Source organism: Herpailurus yagouaroundi, unplaced genomic scaffold (assembly GCF_014898765.1).
Source record: "Herpailurus yagouaroundi ecotype Mexico unplaced genomic scaffold, PumYag 29, whole genome shotgun sequence".
Classification (NCBI taxonomy): domain Eukaryota; kingdom Metazoa; phylum Chordata; class Mammalia; order Carnivora; family Felidae; genus Herpailurus; species Herpailurus yagouaroundi.
In genome coordinates, this window is record NW_024412377.1 from 99,138,329 (window position 1) to 99,156,562 (window position 18,234).

An 18,234-nucleotide genomic window follows, 5' to 3' on the forward strand; every position below is an offset into this window, starting at 1 on the left:
GCTCCAGGCTCTGAGCCATCAGCCCAGAGCCCGACGCGGGGCTCGAACTCACGGACCGCGAGATCATGACCTGGCTGAAGTCGGACGCTCAACCGACTGCGCCACCCAGGCGCCCCCATCGCCTCTTCATTAAATACTGTTCAGCTAAGCCCTAAGACTGGCCTTCCTGCCAGGACCCTGGTAGATACAGTCAAAATTTATTCCAAACAAATACCAAGCAAACTTTGATGTTTATTAATATGTTATATACATTTTTTTAAAAACAGAAAACATAAAAACAATGACATAAGTACACAATGATAACATAGTAATGATAGTCATATAAAGTCAGAGGTATATTAATATTTCAGACTGAATAAACAATCTCCACTGAGTTGAATAAAATATAGTAACTAAGTTAATAAAACCCATGCTAAAAAAATAAAATCGATGTTAGCTTATCCTTACATTATGCTCTTTCATGTAAATTATTCTATGGCATTTGGAAAGCGTTTGCTCTTTTGAAAAGGTAAACATTTGCCTTGAAACTGTTTTATTTTTTTGTTTAAAAGGCCAACATTGCTCCATAAGGAAAAAATATACATTTCAAAGTAATTTTCAAATTATTTTCTCAAATCCATGAGGATTTCCTGTACTTGATACGAATCATGGGGTTAAAAAATGCTTTTAAAATCATCTCATTAACTCTTAAAAAAAGTAAATGGAAAAAAAAGAATAATTTTCCTAGATTCCAAAGTCAGTTTTAATTTCTCCTATTATTTCTCATCAAACTAGCATAAATGATTCTTTAAAAATTTTTAAATTCTGAATACATTTGTAAATAAATAGTGTTCAACCAGCATAGAACGGAAGACTTGTTTTTTAAAAATGTAATTCCTGTATTGTGCTATGTTTTCATCTGAAGTTATAACCATTGGAAACAGTAGCCCAAAATGTTCAAAGTTCTTCAACTGACGATCCTTGCTATGAAACTTGCATGGTTACACTGGGCTAAAAAAGCTTCTTTAGATAAGGACATATTTACTTATCATACACATACCACACCCTGTACTGGTCTACTTCGTTCTTTTTGAGGGCAGGTCTCGGTCGCAGTCAACTCTGTATGCCCAGCACCCATCATTGTGCCCAGAGCACACAACGTGTGTTCATGTTTGCTCCATGAGTGTTTCCATCTGAGAATGGTCCTTGTGAGATAATTGCCGGAAGTGAATGGGACCTCCTTCTCTATTCTTAAAACGGGCAGAAAAAAGTCTTTTACGTTCATTATCTCCTGGGATAGTATAACCTACTTTGCCAAATTCTAATAGACAAGAGAGCTCACAGCCAGCCCTTGTGGGAACCGCAGGAGGAGAAAGTAACGGTGGTGGCCCTGGTTCTGATCTCTGGGAGGCTCAGCTGGAGGGTTTGTGACCAGTCCGTGTCTGAAATGGCCCTGCTTTGTATCTATTGCTTGGAGTCCTCCATCCGGGGCAGGCTGCTTTGAAAGCCAACCTAAGGTCACTCGTGGGACCTATGCTCATTCTTGCTTTACATACAGAGGGCGTGAGACATCTATCTGTTTTCATAATCTAAAGAATTCAAACTTTGATACGTTTAAAGTGAAAAACAGTAGAACCTTTTCTACACACAGATAGTGCTAAGTCTTATCCCTTAATAACTTAAACATTGCTGTTGAACAATTTCAAAACACATTTATTTGCAAAAGCCGTATGAGTCCAAACCACGGAATCCCTCCCTATTGATGAACATCTTCAGACGTTCATCCACCAACCTAAACTTTGCACATAAAATCAGAAAACTAGGGTTTATTTCCTAGGGGGCAAAAAGACAGGGTTTCAAAGTGCCTATTCTATACTGCACGCAAAATGATACAAATACGTGTGCGTGTATGTATGCACATACACACATACATAGTAAGTCACATAAATATATAAAAAAATGACATTCAGTTATTACTGTAGCACTGGCAATACTCTTGGAATAACACTGTTTTCTATTCTTGTTATCTTTTCCTATAACTAATAGATATGATTAATGGCTCTCATAAGAAAGAGGCATGCAAATTATAGATGTGTTGCTTTTGATCACAAATACCTTTTTGGCAAGGAATAATAGAATCCTCAGGTTACTCACTTTTTTAATCTTTTCTTTTCAACTAACTGGCAGTCCCTTTTCCTAAGTTAAGAGCTTTTTGTATATGCTATTACTGAGGTTACTAGAGCAAGTATCCACTTTACTTGCCATCAACTGACCACTGCTGTTATAGCTGCTGGGATCAGAACTTTCTTTGCAGCATAGGATACTGTAGAGGTACCTCTGGCACTCAGAGGAAGCATAATAGTAAATCAAGGGATCAATGCAACAGCTTATGCTGCTAACACAGACACACAGGAGGTAGGCAAAGTAGGTGGCTTCTGCCATGGAATCTTGAGAAAGGAATGAGTAATGCACAATCAGGAGGACATTTGTGGGTCCAAAGCAAATGATGAAGATGCAGAAAACAGCAAGCGACAAGAACAAAGCCCGGGACTTCTTGCTCCGGTTGGCAACGGCGGAGGAGCTAAGACATCGAATGATAGACACGTAACAGATTGTGGAAATGATTAGCGGTACAAAGAAGAAGACAGCAGAAAAGGCTGAGAAGTAAAAGGCATAATAGTCTTCGAGCAGGGTTTTATTGAGCACGTCATGGCAGGTGGTTATGTTGAGCCCCGGCATCTGGGTGGTTTGCTCCTTGAGGAGGAGAGGCACCACCCCGGCGATGGCCATAGCCCAAATGGCCAAACAAGTGAAGGAGGCCCTTCCCAGAGTGCGCCAGGAGAGGGATTGGATGGGGTACACCACAGCCAAAAACCGGTCAATGCTAATGACTGTCATGAGCATGATGGAGGCGTACATGTTACAGTAAAATGCTGCAGTGACGAAGCGACACATCTCGGACCCAAATTTCCAATCAGTGCCGGAGAAGTAGTAGCTGATCTTGAACGGGAGTACTGACACAAACAGCACGTCTGCTGTGGCCAGATGTAACATGTACACCACAGCAGGCTTCTTGATCTTCATCTTCAGGATGAACACGAGGATGGCCATGACATTCAGAGGAAGGCTTACGACGAACACACCAGTGTAGACGGAGGGGATAAAAAGCGTCAGCCAGGCACTGGTCAGATATCCTGAGGCATCTTTTGAGATGGGCAGAGAGGACAGTATTTGAAGAGGATGGCTTCTGTTGATGGAGCTTAATCTGTCTTCAGGGAACCCACTTCCGTTTTTCGCCTCATTGTCTTCTAGTGGGAATGGTTCAAATCTGTCGTTGGTGCTCTTGAAAAAAAATGACCGGATGTCCAAGGTAACATTGGGTGCTTTTGACTCTTAAAAAAAAAAAAAAAAAAAAAAAAGAAAGAAAGGAAAGAAAACAAAGAGAACAAATTAAAAAGGCAAACTAGAGAGTACATTTTATTTTTATTTTTTGTGTTCTTACTAGGAGAGTGGTAAAGAGCAAGTAATGCACAATGGGTTACAGATCGTATCAGGGAATTAGCGGACTCAGAATACTGTACAGCATTTTTTGTTGGCACAAGCAAACACTTAAAACTCTGCTCTTCAGAATGACAGAGGGGGGAAAATAAGGACAGAGGGGAATGATATGTTTTCGGAGATATACCCTGAAGGCATCAGGAAAGGATGAGGGCCTGACATGAAGGAAAACAGCGGTGTTCTTTTCCACACTACCTGCCGTCTCTATAAGCAAATCACTCCCAGGCTCTATGACTTCGTTTTCCTCCACAGGCCTTCGTGTGTGTATTTTCTCCATTTAGTTTGCAGACACCCCTTGAAACCCATGCTTCCCAATGGAAACATCTGCAGGAAGGTGAGGGGACTTCCTCAGTTATGGCGCTAGAGCCAAACTCAGAGTAGGACTGAGGACTCCCATTTCCATGGCCATTGTCCATGTGACAGGAGTTTTCCTCTACTATCTTCAGTTTGTTTACATAGTAGGATGTCCCAAATGTCTCATCACATTTGGACCCAAACCACAGTCCTTCGGGTCATCTTCTAATATAACCACAAGGTGCACACCACCTAGGTCATCTTCCTTCTCCTTCCTGAGCAGGTCTGTGGAGGAGCAGATATTCTGGGCTGATGGCCTTCCTCAGTTGAGTTCCAGAATGCTATCTGCATCAACGCCGATGCTAGGCTAACCAGGCTCTTCTGAGTGTCAACCAGAAGTCAAAATAAAGGCTCAGTTGCAGACTCCCTCCTTTTACCATCATCTTCTACCAAAAGCACCCAATGAAAGTGTTCATCAAAGAATGGCCACCCTGAGCTGCTGGAACTCCACCAGCTGTTCCTTCTGGAGAGCTTCGGCTAAAATTCTGCCATTCAGGAGACATGGACAAAGAGCCTTTGTTGGGCCTTGGGAAGCTGACAACTGGGAAAGAAACCACAGAGGAAGAAGGGCAAAGCCTCCATCACTGAAAGTGGCCTCAACAATGGCTGGACATGCAGGTCCCTGAGAAGTGATGTTAGAGGCTTAAAATCTGGCTACAAATTGATAAATACAGTGAACTGTCAAACTTTTGTTCTCATCTTTCAGTGGTGGACCCTTTGTGCAAACAAACGCTTACAGAGAGAGGCATAATGTAACAGAAGAGATAGTGTCCCACCGGACCCAACCATCCCTTAGATAAAAATTACAAACTCTTGACCTTCTGCCTCCCTCCAGTCAATGACCTGAAGGCATTTAGGTTCATCAGGTAGTACTGGGGAGAGGAGGAATGAATATTGAAAGAAAGGATGGTGTCCAGTGACTTTCTCGTTTTCTTGACTTTCTTGTTTAGCTTGAGGGAAGGCCAAAATCAGTGGCACAGAAGATAGCTAAAACTGAGATAAAAAACCCAGTTTCCGGCCTGAAGAACCAGAGGACAGAGTTCAGGGCCATTCTAGTCACTGGCAAGTGAGGAGAGAATTCTAGAAAGGAAAGAAGTCAGAGAGGGGAGTCCTAAATTCCAATGTGCATTTGCCCTGGCCTGTGGCTGACTCTGGAATCACGTACATGTAAGTGTAAAAAGCAGCCCTGCTGAAGACAGAAGAGCTGAAGTGGCGTTTTTGCTCAAGATGGAGAGTTTGCAGTTTGAGTCCAACCAAATTTATTGCCTGCTACAGCAAAAACACCACAATTCTTCAGAGAAATAAAACAAAATCCTGAGTCTGTAGAATGGCAATGTCCAGGATATAATCCAAAATCATCTGACACAAGAAGAATCAGAGAAATGTGACCCAGTCTTAAGAAAAACGATCATCAGTGGAAACCAATCCCATGATGATCCAGATGTTGGACTTAGCAGATAAGGATTTTAAAGGATGTGTTGCAATGAACTAAAGGGAACTATTTCATTGAAATGAATGAAAAAATAGGAACTATCAGCAAAGAAATCAACCAATGGAAATTCTAGAACTAGAAAATAAAATACCATCAATTGGCATCTATTTCCAAAACAAGGAGCACAGCTAGAGGAGAACAGGGACTGGAGGTGAAAGACTGAGGTGAGGCTACCTCAGCAAGGTCCTAAGTGGGCCCCTGAGGGTGAAGGGGTGGCCTGGCGTGAAGGGGAGATCTGTCACCAGGAAGGACAAATGTCTCCAGGGATGAGCTTCTGAGAAAACATGTATGTCTCGATTATTCCTCAAGGGTAAGAAACCATTCCTATGAATATCTGAATCTCTAGCATCCTGCACATGGTAGTGCTCCTTAAGTTGGCTTTTATTCCCAGATTTGCCTTCTAATATTGGCTCTGTGAGGAATCACTTAACCTTTCCAAACTCAGTCTCAGAATCATAAAAATGGGATTCATATACCTGTCTGGCCTACAAATCTGGAGCCAGGTGCATCCCATGTGAATTAGGACATACAGTAACTTTGTAAACTATAAAAATTAATCAGCGTAAGAAATTAATATCATCCTCCTTTCACTTCAAGAGAAGCTTGCTTTTAGACTCAATTGTTTGCTTACTCTCATTATTTTTAGAGTTTACTTATTTATTTTGAGAGAGTACATGCACGCATGGGGAAGGGAGGGGCAGAGAGAGAGGGAGAGAGAATCCCAAGCAGGATCTGCACTGCCAGCACAGAACCCAATGTGGGGCTCAATCCCACAAACTGTGAGATCAAGACCTATGCCAAAATCATGAGTCAGATGCTTAAGTGAATGAGCCACCCACATGCCCCTACTCTCAATTATTTTAAATTAAAATGGAATCTATGCACCTCTTCCCTACTGTTTAGCAATATTTAATTTTTCAGTGTGATGAGGAACATGAACAGGTTGTAAAGTATATAGCCCCAGCATTCAGAGATGCAAATCAAATTTCAAATTCACAGCCTTTTCCGGAAGTATAACTTTCTTCCCTTTTGTGATGCATCTAACTTAATCTGTGTGCATACTGACCCAGTCACAGGGAGGCCTAACACCAGTAAGAATAGCCCCTGTGGGATGTGAGGCTACCTCGGGGTCATAATGAATAAGTCAGAACTGAAGGAAAAGAATGAATGGGTTCTGGCATTTTAATACCACAAAGATAAGTGTCCTTAAAAATGCTGACCCGGGGTGCTGGGTGGCTCAGTTGGTTAAGCTTCCGATTCTTGGTTTTGGCTCAGGTCATAACCACATAGTTTGTGAATTCAAGCCCCATGTCAGGTTCTGTGCTGCCAGTGCAGAGCCTGTTTGGGATATTCTCTCTCTCTCTCTCTCTCTCTCTCAAAATAAATAAACTTAAAAAAAAAAAAAAGCTGACCCAGAAGAACCTAAAGATAACACAATTTTACTCTGCAGTTTGGAAACCTGGCCTGATTAAGGACTTCTGTCATGCGTGGAGGGAAAAAGTACACACACACAGGCCTGCACAGACAGGTACGAATTCAGACATTACCTAGAGGAATGACATAATTTGAAAACTACTGAGCACTTATAACTAAGCCTCTTAGATACTATCTATTCATCTGAAAATAAAACTGTTGTTGGGTTTTACTCTATGTTTAGTACTCTGGCATTAAGTATTTGCTTTAAAAAAATTTCTTCCCTGGCTAGGTCTTTTTAGGCAGTATGGTGTTTATAACGGAAACATTATACCCACTGAGACATGACATTTTTACAGGCTGGAGCCCAGGAGGAATGCATAATCCCTTGATTAAATATCATTACCTAAGGCATCACCTTTTCTTGCTACTATAGGTTTGATATTTTGGTTTTTCTGGAATTAAAAAATGTCAGGAAAAAAAAATTTTTTTTTTCAACGTTTATTTATTTTTGGGACAGAGAGAGACAGAGCATGAACGGGGGAGGGGCAGAGAGAGAGGGAGACACAGAATCGGAAACAGGCTCCAGGCTCTGAGCCATCAGCCCAGAGCCTGACGCGGGGCTCGAACTCACGGACCGTGAGATCGTGACCTGGCTGAAGTAGGACGCTTAACCGACTGCGCCACCCAGGCGCCCCAAATTTTGATTTAAGTATATACCAGCACCAAAGAAAGAACAAAACCAATTCCAAATAAATAGACATATCCAACTAACTCAAGCCCCTTAGGCTGAAATTCAGTTTGAGTATCTCCCTTTTTCTCCCATCCTGGCACAGCTCACAGGTCAAGGAGAAAGCGCCTGTCAGTGTGCCAAACGCTCTCTCAATTCATCTGTGGTTTTGTTAAGCTATGGTTTCAAACACACAAAAAGCAGCTCAAGTCCTAAAATCAGTTCTCATACTCCTTGCTAAGTTTCACTCAATTTATGTTTCTCTTACATGACCCTAGAGTCATTTTGTGGTTCAATACAGCACACTGCTAAATGCTTAAATATGGACTCTCTAACTGGAGAAAGTCAGGCCATGCTTCATTTATCTTTGATGAGATCTAGCGTGGAAGCAGAGTGGTGACTAGATGCGGTACCGAGGTCCCTTGGGATCCTGGAATTTACACCATGCCAGCCTCCGCTGAAGCACCAGCCTTGGTTCTGACTCAGAGCTCCGGCCTACAGGGCTTTTGCTTTGTAGGAATTAGCAAAGCAGAAGTCTCAGGACCTTGCCCACATTCCCACACAGAGCAGGACAGCTGTACCCTGCACTTCTCCACAAGTGAATCAACACCACAGACTAAAGAGAAGTAGAGAAGAAGTTGATGGAAAATTAACAGAAACATATTAATTCCATCAAATGACAAACAGCAAAATTACTGGAATACTCCACTGCCTCAAATGCAAATACACACCATTTTCCAATATAAAGAACCAGAGCTCCTGAAAGAAATGGCTAGTTCCAGATGTGGGGTGAGAAATACACTAGCTGAATCTCTATTCTTTAAAGAATATTAGGGTCAAAAAAAAAAAAAAAAGAATATTAGGGTCAGGTTCGACTCTGGAGTCTGGGCTCTCACTGGCCAAGGTGTGACAACTGACCACCAAAAGAATAATGAATGACAAGAGTGACTTAAAACATGTGAAATATGTCATATATGTTAAGATCCAGGAGTTCATAATGATCCTCAAAGGAAAATGAAACCTTTTTGGTCACCTCTGGAGGAAATGAGGGGACCCTGTACAAAAATTGGTAAATAAAAGCAAGATTCAAGCATTTACCCTGCCTTTTCTATATAAATTGTATTTTCAGGGAAACAAAACAGTCAATGAGAGAAGGTTCTTTTTTATAAAACAATTCCAGCTCACAAACACAGAAACAGTAACAGATTTAGGAAAGCATCGTTTGGAAGCTCTTGGTGAAAAAAGGGACTCAGTCTAATCAGGAGTGGTCACTAAAGCCACTGGATGAGAGGTGGATAGAAAACTTCATAACAGCCGGAGCCAGCAAACAAATGCCTGAATCGGCTGAGTAATCTTTTTTTTTTTTTTAAGATTTCATTCTTTTTTTCTCCTACTGAGTAATCTCACGATCACAAAAAGAGAGGCAATCCTGAGATGCATCAGAAGTACACGGTACCACTGCCGATTTAGTCTTACAAAAATCCAAACCCGAATCTGATCAAGCCTGCTGATGTACCTACCATGTGACAGAAAATGCAGGCGACAGATTGGCACGATGAACAACCAACCCTATGTGACGCAGCTGGCCGGATCCAGCGGGCAGGGGAGGCTCCGTGACAAATGACCCAGTTTCTTTGAAAAATAAACAGCCATGAAAAAGGAGGAGAGGGGAAACAGTTACAGAGTAAAAGAGATTTAAGAGACATACCAACCAAATGCAACGGTTGGCTTTGTTTGATCCTGATTCAAACAAAACAACTGTAAAAAGGCATTTATGAGACAATCAGCAAAATCTGAATGCTGACTGAATAGTGCATGATATAAAAAAATTGATATTCATTTTTTTAGGTGATATAATGGTGTTATGGTTATACATAAAAAAAAAAGAGTTCTTATCTCTGAGGATATATGTCAATGCATTTGTGGATGAAATGATGTATGTGTCTGGGATTTGCTTTAATATTGTTCAGTTGGGGAGGAAGAAAAGTGAGGTGTAGGTAAAACAAAATATGGGGAATAATTATACTGTTCACTTTTGGGTATGTTTGAAAGTTTTCATAATAAAAGGTAAAAAAAAAAAAGGAACAACAAATATTGTACGCATAATTACTTACTCCTAGAAACTAAGGACAAGGGTTTTTGCTTGTTTTCCTTTTATTTTAGTCTTGAAGGGAAAAAAGTTCATGAATGTGTAAATGAACATTGTTTTACATTTAATGAATTCATGCAATACCAACTCCTCAAAGGCTTTTCTGGAATATGGAGGAGTTGTTATGAAAAACACTTAACATGTGTTGAACACCTACTCTGTGCTAGGTACTTCATGACTTACCTCATGTAACTCTAACATTTCTACAAGATAAGTATTATAATCCCTGTTGTATGGACAATATACAGAGGCACAGATAGGCTAAGTAACTAATCCAAAGTCACACAGGAAGTGGAGGAGCCAGGATTTGAACCTAGATCTTCCTGGCTCTGAAGCTCATACCCTTTGAACCATACCGCATTACCCTGTCTCTTTAAAAGACCTGAGGGGTGCCAGGGTGGTTAAGTGGCTGGCTCTTGATTTTGGCTCGGGTCATGATCTCGCGGTTCATGAGTTCAAGTCCCATATCAGGCTCTTCGCTGACAGTGTGGAGCCTCCTTGGGATTCTCATTCTCTCTCTGTCTCTCCCTCCAACCCTCCTTCTCTCTCTGTTCCTCCCCCACTTGTACTCTCTCTCTCTCTCAAACTTAATAATAAAAAAATAAGACCTGAGATTTATGACCTACTCCTAAAACAGTATAATTACTTTCCTCTAACCTTTTCAGCAAACAAATGAATGTGCCCTTCCTTGTAACTAGAGCAGACGGTACATGACCAGGTGAATATGTAACTTAAGTTGATGATGTTCTTGATCACTGCTTGGGAATTCACGAGTCCTGCTGACCTTGGCTACACACCAATCACATGCTAACAACCTAGTTCTCACAGACAAATCAGTTGTAGTACAGAGATGTTCAAGGACAAAACAGAAAAACCAATCTTTTTTTCTTGAAAAAAAATTTTTTTAACATTTATTTACTTTTGAAATAGAGAAAGACAGAGTGTGAACAGAGAAGGGGCAGGGAGAGAGGGAGACACAGAATCGGAAGCAGGCTCCAGGTTCCAAGCTGTCAGCACAGAGCCTGATGCAGGGCTCGAACTCACAAACTGTGAGATCATGACCTGAACCAAAGTTGCATGCCCAACCGACCGAGTCACCCAAGCATTCCAGAAAAACTAATCTTTAAAAGAGTGTTCAAGATAGGGCGGAAGCAAAAGCAGCAATGAACAAAAGTCTCTGCTATGAGAAAAGCAGAATTAAAGGTAGAATAAGGTAGGCACTGACTGCAAGGTTTAGAAGAGGTTGCCAGTATCAGGGGCTGCTTTCCCTTCTATCCCACATCCCTGGGGCAGAGACTCAGCTGGAAGCACAGGAGAGCAAACTTAAGACGAAGCTGGGAGAGGAGTTACAGGGGAACGCAAGATAAAAGCAACCAGAAAATTTCAATGTGGGGGCACTCAAGGCTAGAACAGGCACAAAGATGACAGAAGAGAAGCATGTGGGGTCCTAGGCTGGAGCCTCCTGGAGGCCAGGGCTTGACATGGGGGGTTAGGACACTAGCAGGCCTCTCTGGGAACAATTCTGATTCCCTGGTTTTTCCCATTCCTCCGGCCTGTTTAGTCACAAAAGTTAGAAGCCCTGAGTTCCAGGTCCTGGGGACACTGCTCTCTATAAAAACAAGCTAAAATGAAAACTAATTCACTCTAAAAGATGTTAATAATCAGTTCCTCCTGGTACTAAGCTGCCTCCGTCCCCAAACCCGCCCAAGTCCTACTGCAGTCTGTAAACCTGAACTCAGACAATGTGGATTCTAGACTGTGACAGAAACTATCACGAACAGCACTTCGTGGAAAGCAAACTCTTCTCACAAAACAAGTAAGGCTGTCAACTCTGCTAACCATGGGACAATACACTGAGCCTGCTACACTATGCTTTACATGATGGTGGAGACTTGATAATGGTTATGAAATCAATTTAGAAGGCTTAATAAGCATTTGAAAAAGTAGAATACTGTAGGAAATACTGGACTTCATAGCACATGGTAAAGGTGAGTATAGTTCAGAAGAACTTTTATTTCATGTCTATGTATATACACAACTGCCCATGCATATTTATTGCACACACACACAACTACTGTGTCACAATAAAAAGTATATTTCTTAGTCTTTACTGTTAGCAAAAAAAAAAGAAAATACTGGAAAACACTATTCTACAATACCCTAATACCTGACTTCTAATTCATCATGGACTTGAAATACAGATTACATAAGGTCCTTTCTTAAAATTAAGTAAATTTGTTTTCAAGTGCAAATTACAGGTTATTCCTGTCATGTCAAAAGGCTGGTTCTTTTGAAAGTAAATAAAGAATGCATAAAGGCCTGTAATGGCCTTGAAGTGACAAAACTTCATCGGATGCCTTGGGGTGGAGGAAATGGAGGTTGTAACTTCAGAGGGTTTCTGCAAATACCATCACAGGATCAGTGTGGAAAGGGTGTTTGGAGGAATTGGACGCTCATACCCAGAAAAAAACAATCTCGGCCCATGGGGAGAGCTATTTGCTCTGACAGTTCTGGGTATAAGCAAGAGAAGACAAAAGGAAGAATGACAGAAACCTCAAAATTGGGAAATAAACAAATTTCTGAATGCTGAAACCAATACCAGCCTCATAGTAAAAAATAAACCAAGGCTGTGGTTCCTCATGACTCTTCCTGAACGATTTCCTAAGTATACACAGCACAGGGGAGCCTGAAAACTAGTGAGAGGAGAGTCCTCCAGAACCCAAAGGCCACATACTGTATGATGCTATTTATACAAAGTGCAGAGAAGGGGGCTGTGTGGCTGGCTCAGTTGGTGGAGCATGTGACTCTTGATCTCAGGGTGGTGAGATCGAGCCCCCAGTAGGGTGCAGAGATTATTTAAAAAATAAAATAAAATCTTTAAAAAAAAGAAAGAAAGAAATGCAGAGAAGAGGTAAACTCACAAAGACAAAAAGCAAATCTGTGGTTGCCAGGGGCTGGGGGGAGAAGGGGGTTTAAGGGGCTTGTTTTGGGGTGATGAAAATATTTTGGAACTAGACAGATGTAGTGGCTATACAACATCGTAAATGTACTAAATACCACTAAACTATGTACTTTATTATCTTTTAAAATGTTTATTTATTTTGAGAGAGAGAGAGAGAGAGAAAGCGCGCATGCACATGCGAGTGGGGGAGGGGCATAGAGAAAGGACAGAGAATTCCAAGGAGGCTCCCTACTGTGGTGCAGAGCCCAACTTGGGGGATCATGACCTGAGCCTAAATCAAGAACTGGAGGCTTACCCCACTGGGCCACCCAGGCACCCCTAAACTGTATATTTTAAAGGGGTTAATTTAACACTCTGTAAACTTTACCTCAATTTAAAAATATACAGGAAAGAAAGAAAATGGAGCTCTGAGGGAAAAGAGGAATGTGTGTCTAAACAGAGGAGAGCGGGGAAGATTAGAAACCAAGGGTCTTGGAGAGTCCATTGTCTCTGTGGAACTGCACACACTTAAGGCTCAGCTGAGGTCCAGTGTGTGAGGGTGACAAGGACAAAGATGAACTGAGTGAGGGAGGGGGAAGGGGCAGGGAGGGCAGTGGGAGGAGGGCTGGCCAGAAGCATTTTGGAAAAGGAGCAAATTCAGAGCTGGTGAGAAAGTGCAAGTTAGGGTTCACAGCACACCAATCCATGTAGACATAAAGGGCTGAGAAATACTGAATTAGAAAGATGGAGAGAGGGGTGCAAAGGCATCCAGCAGAGAGGACATGAGAATATTCCTGAGAAGGGGCCCCCACTCCTCAGAAACATTCCCTCACACAAAGGAAGGGTGGACTAATTTAGGGGGAACCTATTATCTCTATATGGCCTATAAAAATAAACGTCAAAGGCATAGGGGATGAAAAAAGGGGAGGAGGGAAGGAGGGAGGGAGAGAAGGAAGAAACTAATTTAGGTAGATTTTTAGAGTAGAAGGCGACTCTTGCTTTTCATAAGAAATTTGGCTTTCAATCTTACAGAGGTTTCTGGTCTGCTTAGGGTAGAATCAGTGTCCAATTTTGTGCCTTTTATTTAGGCTTAAGATCACAGTCTCTCAGTAACAGCCAATTAATTAGCATATTCATGAGTAGGGATGCATTTATGGCCTGTCTTATCACGTGTTTGCAAAAGTAAATGGTAGGATACCACAACCTAAGCATCAATGTTCCCTAAACACCTCCATGTGCTAGGCCTGGGCTACAGACCAATGGGGTGCAGACTTTTCTGGAGAACCTAAGAGTTACTCTTCTCTACAGGGGGTCTGGATGTCTTCTTCTCTATGGGGAGGGGGGCGGGGAGAGGGGCCAGATAGAGAAAGCCAGAACTTAGGAAAGACAGGCTTGTGGTCAAATACCAGATCCACTTTTTGCTAGACTTGTGACTTAACCATTTGGGGGTCTGTTTACCTACCTGCAAAATGGAGGGGACATCTACTGAAAGGACTGTCATGAGGAATAAACAAGAAAGTGTATGTAAAGAACCTAAGCACGATGTTGCTGTAGTAGGTGCTTGATACAGAGTGGCTGTTTTTAATTAAATGTGAATACGTGGGGTGTAAGGGAGGGCATTTTGGCCAGAGGGAGTGGCAGGGGGATAGAAGACACAGAAAGCAGAGCTCCTTGGAGGAGGAAGTGAAGGGTGGGGCTGGGGGAAATCTAGGTAATGTAACAGGTTATGTAAAGAGGAGGCTGGATAGAGGCTGGGGACCCATCCTGCAAGGGGAGAGGCACCTCACTCTATGCTAAGGAGTTGGGCTTGACCTTCTGGGCAGGTGGGCAGCATGTAGAATCTTCCACCCAATCCCCTCTACCATGGTCACCATCAGCTGTTCTCGAACCCTTTCACCCTCCAGAACCTCACAACCTTCACAAACGTCGCCCCTTGGATGTTGGCCCTCTTTAATGAAGGCAAGTCATGTCACTTACATCGCATGGACAAAGGAAAGTAAACCAGCTAATGAACTCATGAATTTCTCAATAAATGTCGGCTGAATGAACACTGGTTCTAGACTCCCTGGGGATAAATGGAAGTTTATAATCTTAACTGGAGAGATGAGATACCCACATAGTGACAGTGCAGGAAATGCCAACATGAGTGGGGACAAAAAGTCCCAAGAGCTTCAGGAAAGCTCAAACTGGTGGGCAGGGCCAGCCTGGAGGGCTTGCCAATGCCTGGGGTCTCACATTTCCTCCGATCGCATACAACCGGTTATGACAGATACTATTTAGAGCTGCCTGTGAACGGTGATAAGAAAAAGCAGACCTATTTTTTAGTTGATTTTATTAGTGATTTAAACTCTCTAAAGACAAGGCCCCACTTATTTCCTGCATGCAGGGCCCCCTCCCCCATTTGGAATTTCGGTATACTGTCTCTGAGCCTTGGTTTCAGAATGGTAACGGGATAAACATCTGCCTTGACCAAGTGTTCTGACAGGGTAAAATTAAGATACTTTGAAGTGCAAATGCCTCCCAACCCAGGGTCTGACAAGGAACAGGACACTTAGCCTGAGCTCCTTTTCCTCCCTCGGCGTCCCTTCTTCTTTCCCTCCCCAAGTGGTTCCAGAATCCACTGTAGACAAATGAGCCAGTGTGTGTGTTCAGTTATCCGCCCACACCGGCTAGCCCATCTTAGCATGTACCTTCTCAGTTCATAAGGAAGAAAGCAGAGCACAAACAGCAGCCTTAACTTTACTCCTTAACAGAGACCAAGAATCTTCCCCCGAGGCCACTGCGAGGAAAGGTGACTACAGTGGGTCAGCGCTTGTATAAACTTGTCCCCAACACTACCATCCAAATCACAAACAACAATTTGTATTCTCAGCAACTTGTCCCAAAATAAAATTACAAAGTCACATAATACAGCACATGTAACACCACACACAACGCTCAGTTCTCCATGCTTCCTCAAACACCCCAGGAGATAATGCCAGTTATCCACAGCAGCTTGGCTAGCTCCTGCAAAACTGGGCCTCTATCTGAAGCTTTTATTTTTCCCAAAAGCACCGTGTCCAAACTCACCCTGAGCAAAGACGCAGAGCAGAGAAAACACTATTTTTGTCACTTCTTATTCTTTAAAAAAAATTTTTTTTAAAATGTTTATTCATTTTTTGACAGAGTGAGTGGGCAGGGGCGGAGAGAGAAGGAGACACAGAATCCAAAGCAAGCTCCAGGTTCTGAACGGAAAGCACAGAGCCCAACATGGGGCTCGAACTCACAGACGGTGAGATCATGACCTGAGCCGAAGTCCGACGCTTAACCAACTGAGCCACCCAGGCGCCCCTTATTCTTTTTTCTTTTTTTTTTTTTAAGGTTTATTTATTTTGGGAGAGAGAGAACTCGAGCAGGGGAGGAACAAAGAGAGAGAGAAGGAGAGAGAGAATCCCAGGCAGACTCCATCCTGTTAAGAAGCCCCATCAGAGGCACGATCACACAACTCTAAGATCATGACCTGAGTCTAAACCAAGAGTAGGATGCTTAACCAACTGAACCACCCAGGCACCCCACCACCTTTTTCTTGATGCACCTACACTAGGTTCCAGTGTGAAAACAATGTCAAGTACACAATCTGTTACCCATAAGAAATCCAGCTAGAATCTGTTTGTACATGAAAAAAAAAATGGGGGGGGGGAGGGGGCTAAAAGCTTATGAAGTACTATCGCTATGAAGAACCTGAAACAATGTTTCCCCCCTCAGCTTCAAACTAGTGCCTTTACCAGTTAAAAACAACTTCTCTGTCCTGCTTTTTAGGGGTGAGGGGCGTTTGGAAAATACATTTATTTGGTCGAGTAGCCAGATACTTAAAAATACACACTAATGGCGAGAATTATATGCTGGTAAGCAACCTCCTCCTTGCAGCATGCCAGAAACAGAAATACTGAACTCCCATCGTGTCAAAGGGAGCCAGGTTCTGGGGAGAGGATCTCTCTTTCCTCAGCTCACTTGGAAGACTGGGTTTTGGGTAACAAAACCTCCCAGCCACCAGCACCATCACTGAGGCCGCTGCCACTGCCATCCTGTGGCTATCCTGTTATCACCATACATTCCTCACCATGAGCACCTCCCCATACACACGGCCCGTGTCAGAAGCTGCTGATAATGATTTTCTACGAAAAGTCCCCAGTACTTAGCTTTTCTCTACACCATTTTCCTCGCCCGTAATATGTGCAAGAGAAACAATTCCAGCAAAACAAAACTTCAGCGGGAGCGCTTCTCCACTTTATGTTGAAAAGGCCAGAACGTAGACTGGTGGGGCAACCCAAGACCCGTTCTTTTTGGAGCGGTCCTGGGAGAAACAGGTCACACAGTGGCAACAAAAGCAACGAGGGGCCAGGGGCCTCAGGCTTCCCCAGGAAAATGTGACCACCTCTTCCTCCTCCCTATCCAACACCACGTCCCCAGAAGGCTGCATCCTCCGAAACCAAGTGCAAAGGAGCATGGCTCATAATCCCCGCCGGGATCTGACTGGGGGAGACTCTGGATCTCAGCTCAAATAGCTGCTTGGCTTCTGGAACAACCTGAGACAAAGGGTGCGGCCAAGGGCACCGCCGTCGAGGGGAAAGCGCAGCCTGTACCCATTCGGTCCCCTCTCCCGCCCGCTCCATTCCCGCGGGGTCCCTGGCTGCCGGGCCCACAACGAGCAGGGAGGGAATACCGGGGCAGCTCTCACCGGAATTGCCGCCTCGGGTGCGGGCCGACAGCAGGGGGCCGCACAGACTGAGTCCCGCGGCCACCAGCAGCAGCCGCCGCGGCCCCATTGTCCCGAGGCTCCGCGCGGCTCGGGCAGACGGCCCCGCCTCCGAGCGGCTCGGGTTCCCTGCGCTCTCCCTCTCGCCGCGGGGTCCAGCCGCCCGCCGGGGCGCACGCGCGGGCGGGCAGAGCGCTCACTGCCCGGAGATAGAGGGAGGACGCTCCGCGTCGCCCCACTGGCCGGAGTGTCTGGTGGCGTGTGCGGTGGCTCTCCGAGGGCGCAGGCGGAGGCGAAGGCGGGGGGCGGAACCCGGGCGCGCAGGAGCCAAGGCGCACGAGCGGGGAAGGGCGCCCCCCGGCGCCGAGTGTGCGCGTCCAGGCGTTGGCCGCCCGCCACACGCTCCCCTCCCCCTCCCCCTCTCCGTGAGCCCCTCGGCTGCCGCTCCGCTGTCCCCGGCTTCGGCGACCCGACCTCTCGCGGTGCGCTGCACCGCGCGCCCCTCCCTGCCCCGGTCCCGGCAGCCGGCCACTGCCCGGCGGGGGAATCTAACCGAGACAGTTTTTCCTCCGGGCGCCTTTGACCCGACAAACTCTCAGTGACTCAGACCGGCGGGGTCCTCGGAACAGGGCCGCGCGGCCTCAGGAGCTTTTGCCTTGGCTTCTCATGACCCTCCTGGGGAGCAAAGGCGTCGGCAGTGAACTTCCGAGCAGCGATGCGCCCGGGGGCGCCGGCCCCCACGGCCCCGGCCGACACCTTCCCGACCCGAGCCAAAGCGCCCCCTTTCAGGCCGAGCGCTGCTGCCCTTTCGGAAACTGGGTCTTTAGCTGAAAGGTTCAAAGTGACTCGTGTTTTTTTAACTTAGGGAGAGTGGACTGCAAAG

The 18,234-nt window shown here is 44.5% G+C and overlaps 1 protein-coding gene across 2 annotated transcripts in view; it reads right to left on the reverse strand.

Moving 5' to 3' along the window:
• Positions 1-17,688, reverse strand: part of LOC121014270 (proteinase-activated receptor 2) — a 101,773-nt gene extending 84,085 nt beyond the window's left edge. Inside the window, exons 1-2 of one of the 2 annotated variants that reach the window (XM_040450352.1) lie at positions 17,334-17,634; positions 212-3,371 (exon numbers count right to left, since the gene is read on the reverse strand). In XM_040450352.1, coding sequence (XP_040306286.1) covers positions 2,176-3,371; positions 17,334-17,421 — 1,284 coding nt within the window. In that variant the 5' untranslated portion in view covers positions 17,422-17,634 and the 3' untranslated portion in view covers positions 212-2,175. Of the gene's footprint in view, positions 1-211; positions 3,372-17,333 lie in introns of those variants that run through there. The other variant, XM_040450359.1, reaches the window with a different exon arrangement.
• Between the last annotated feature and the right edge of the window lie 546 nt (positions 17,689-18,234).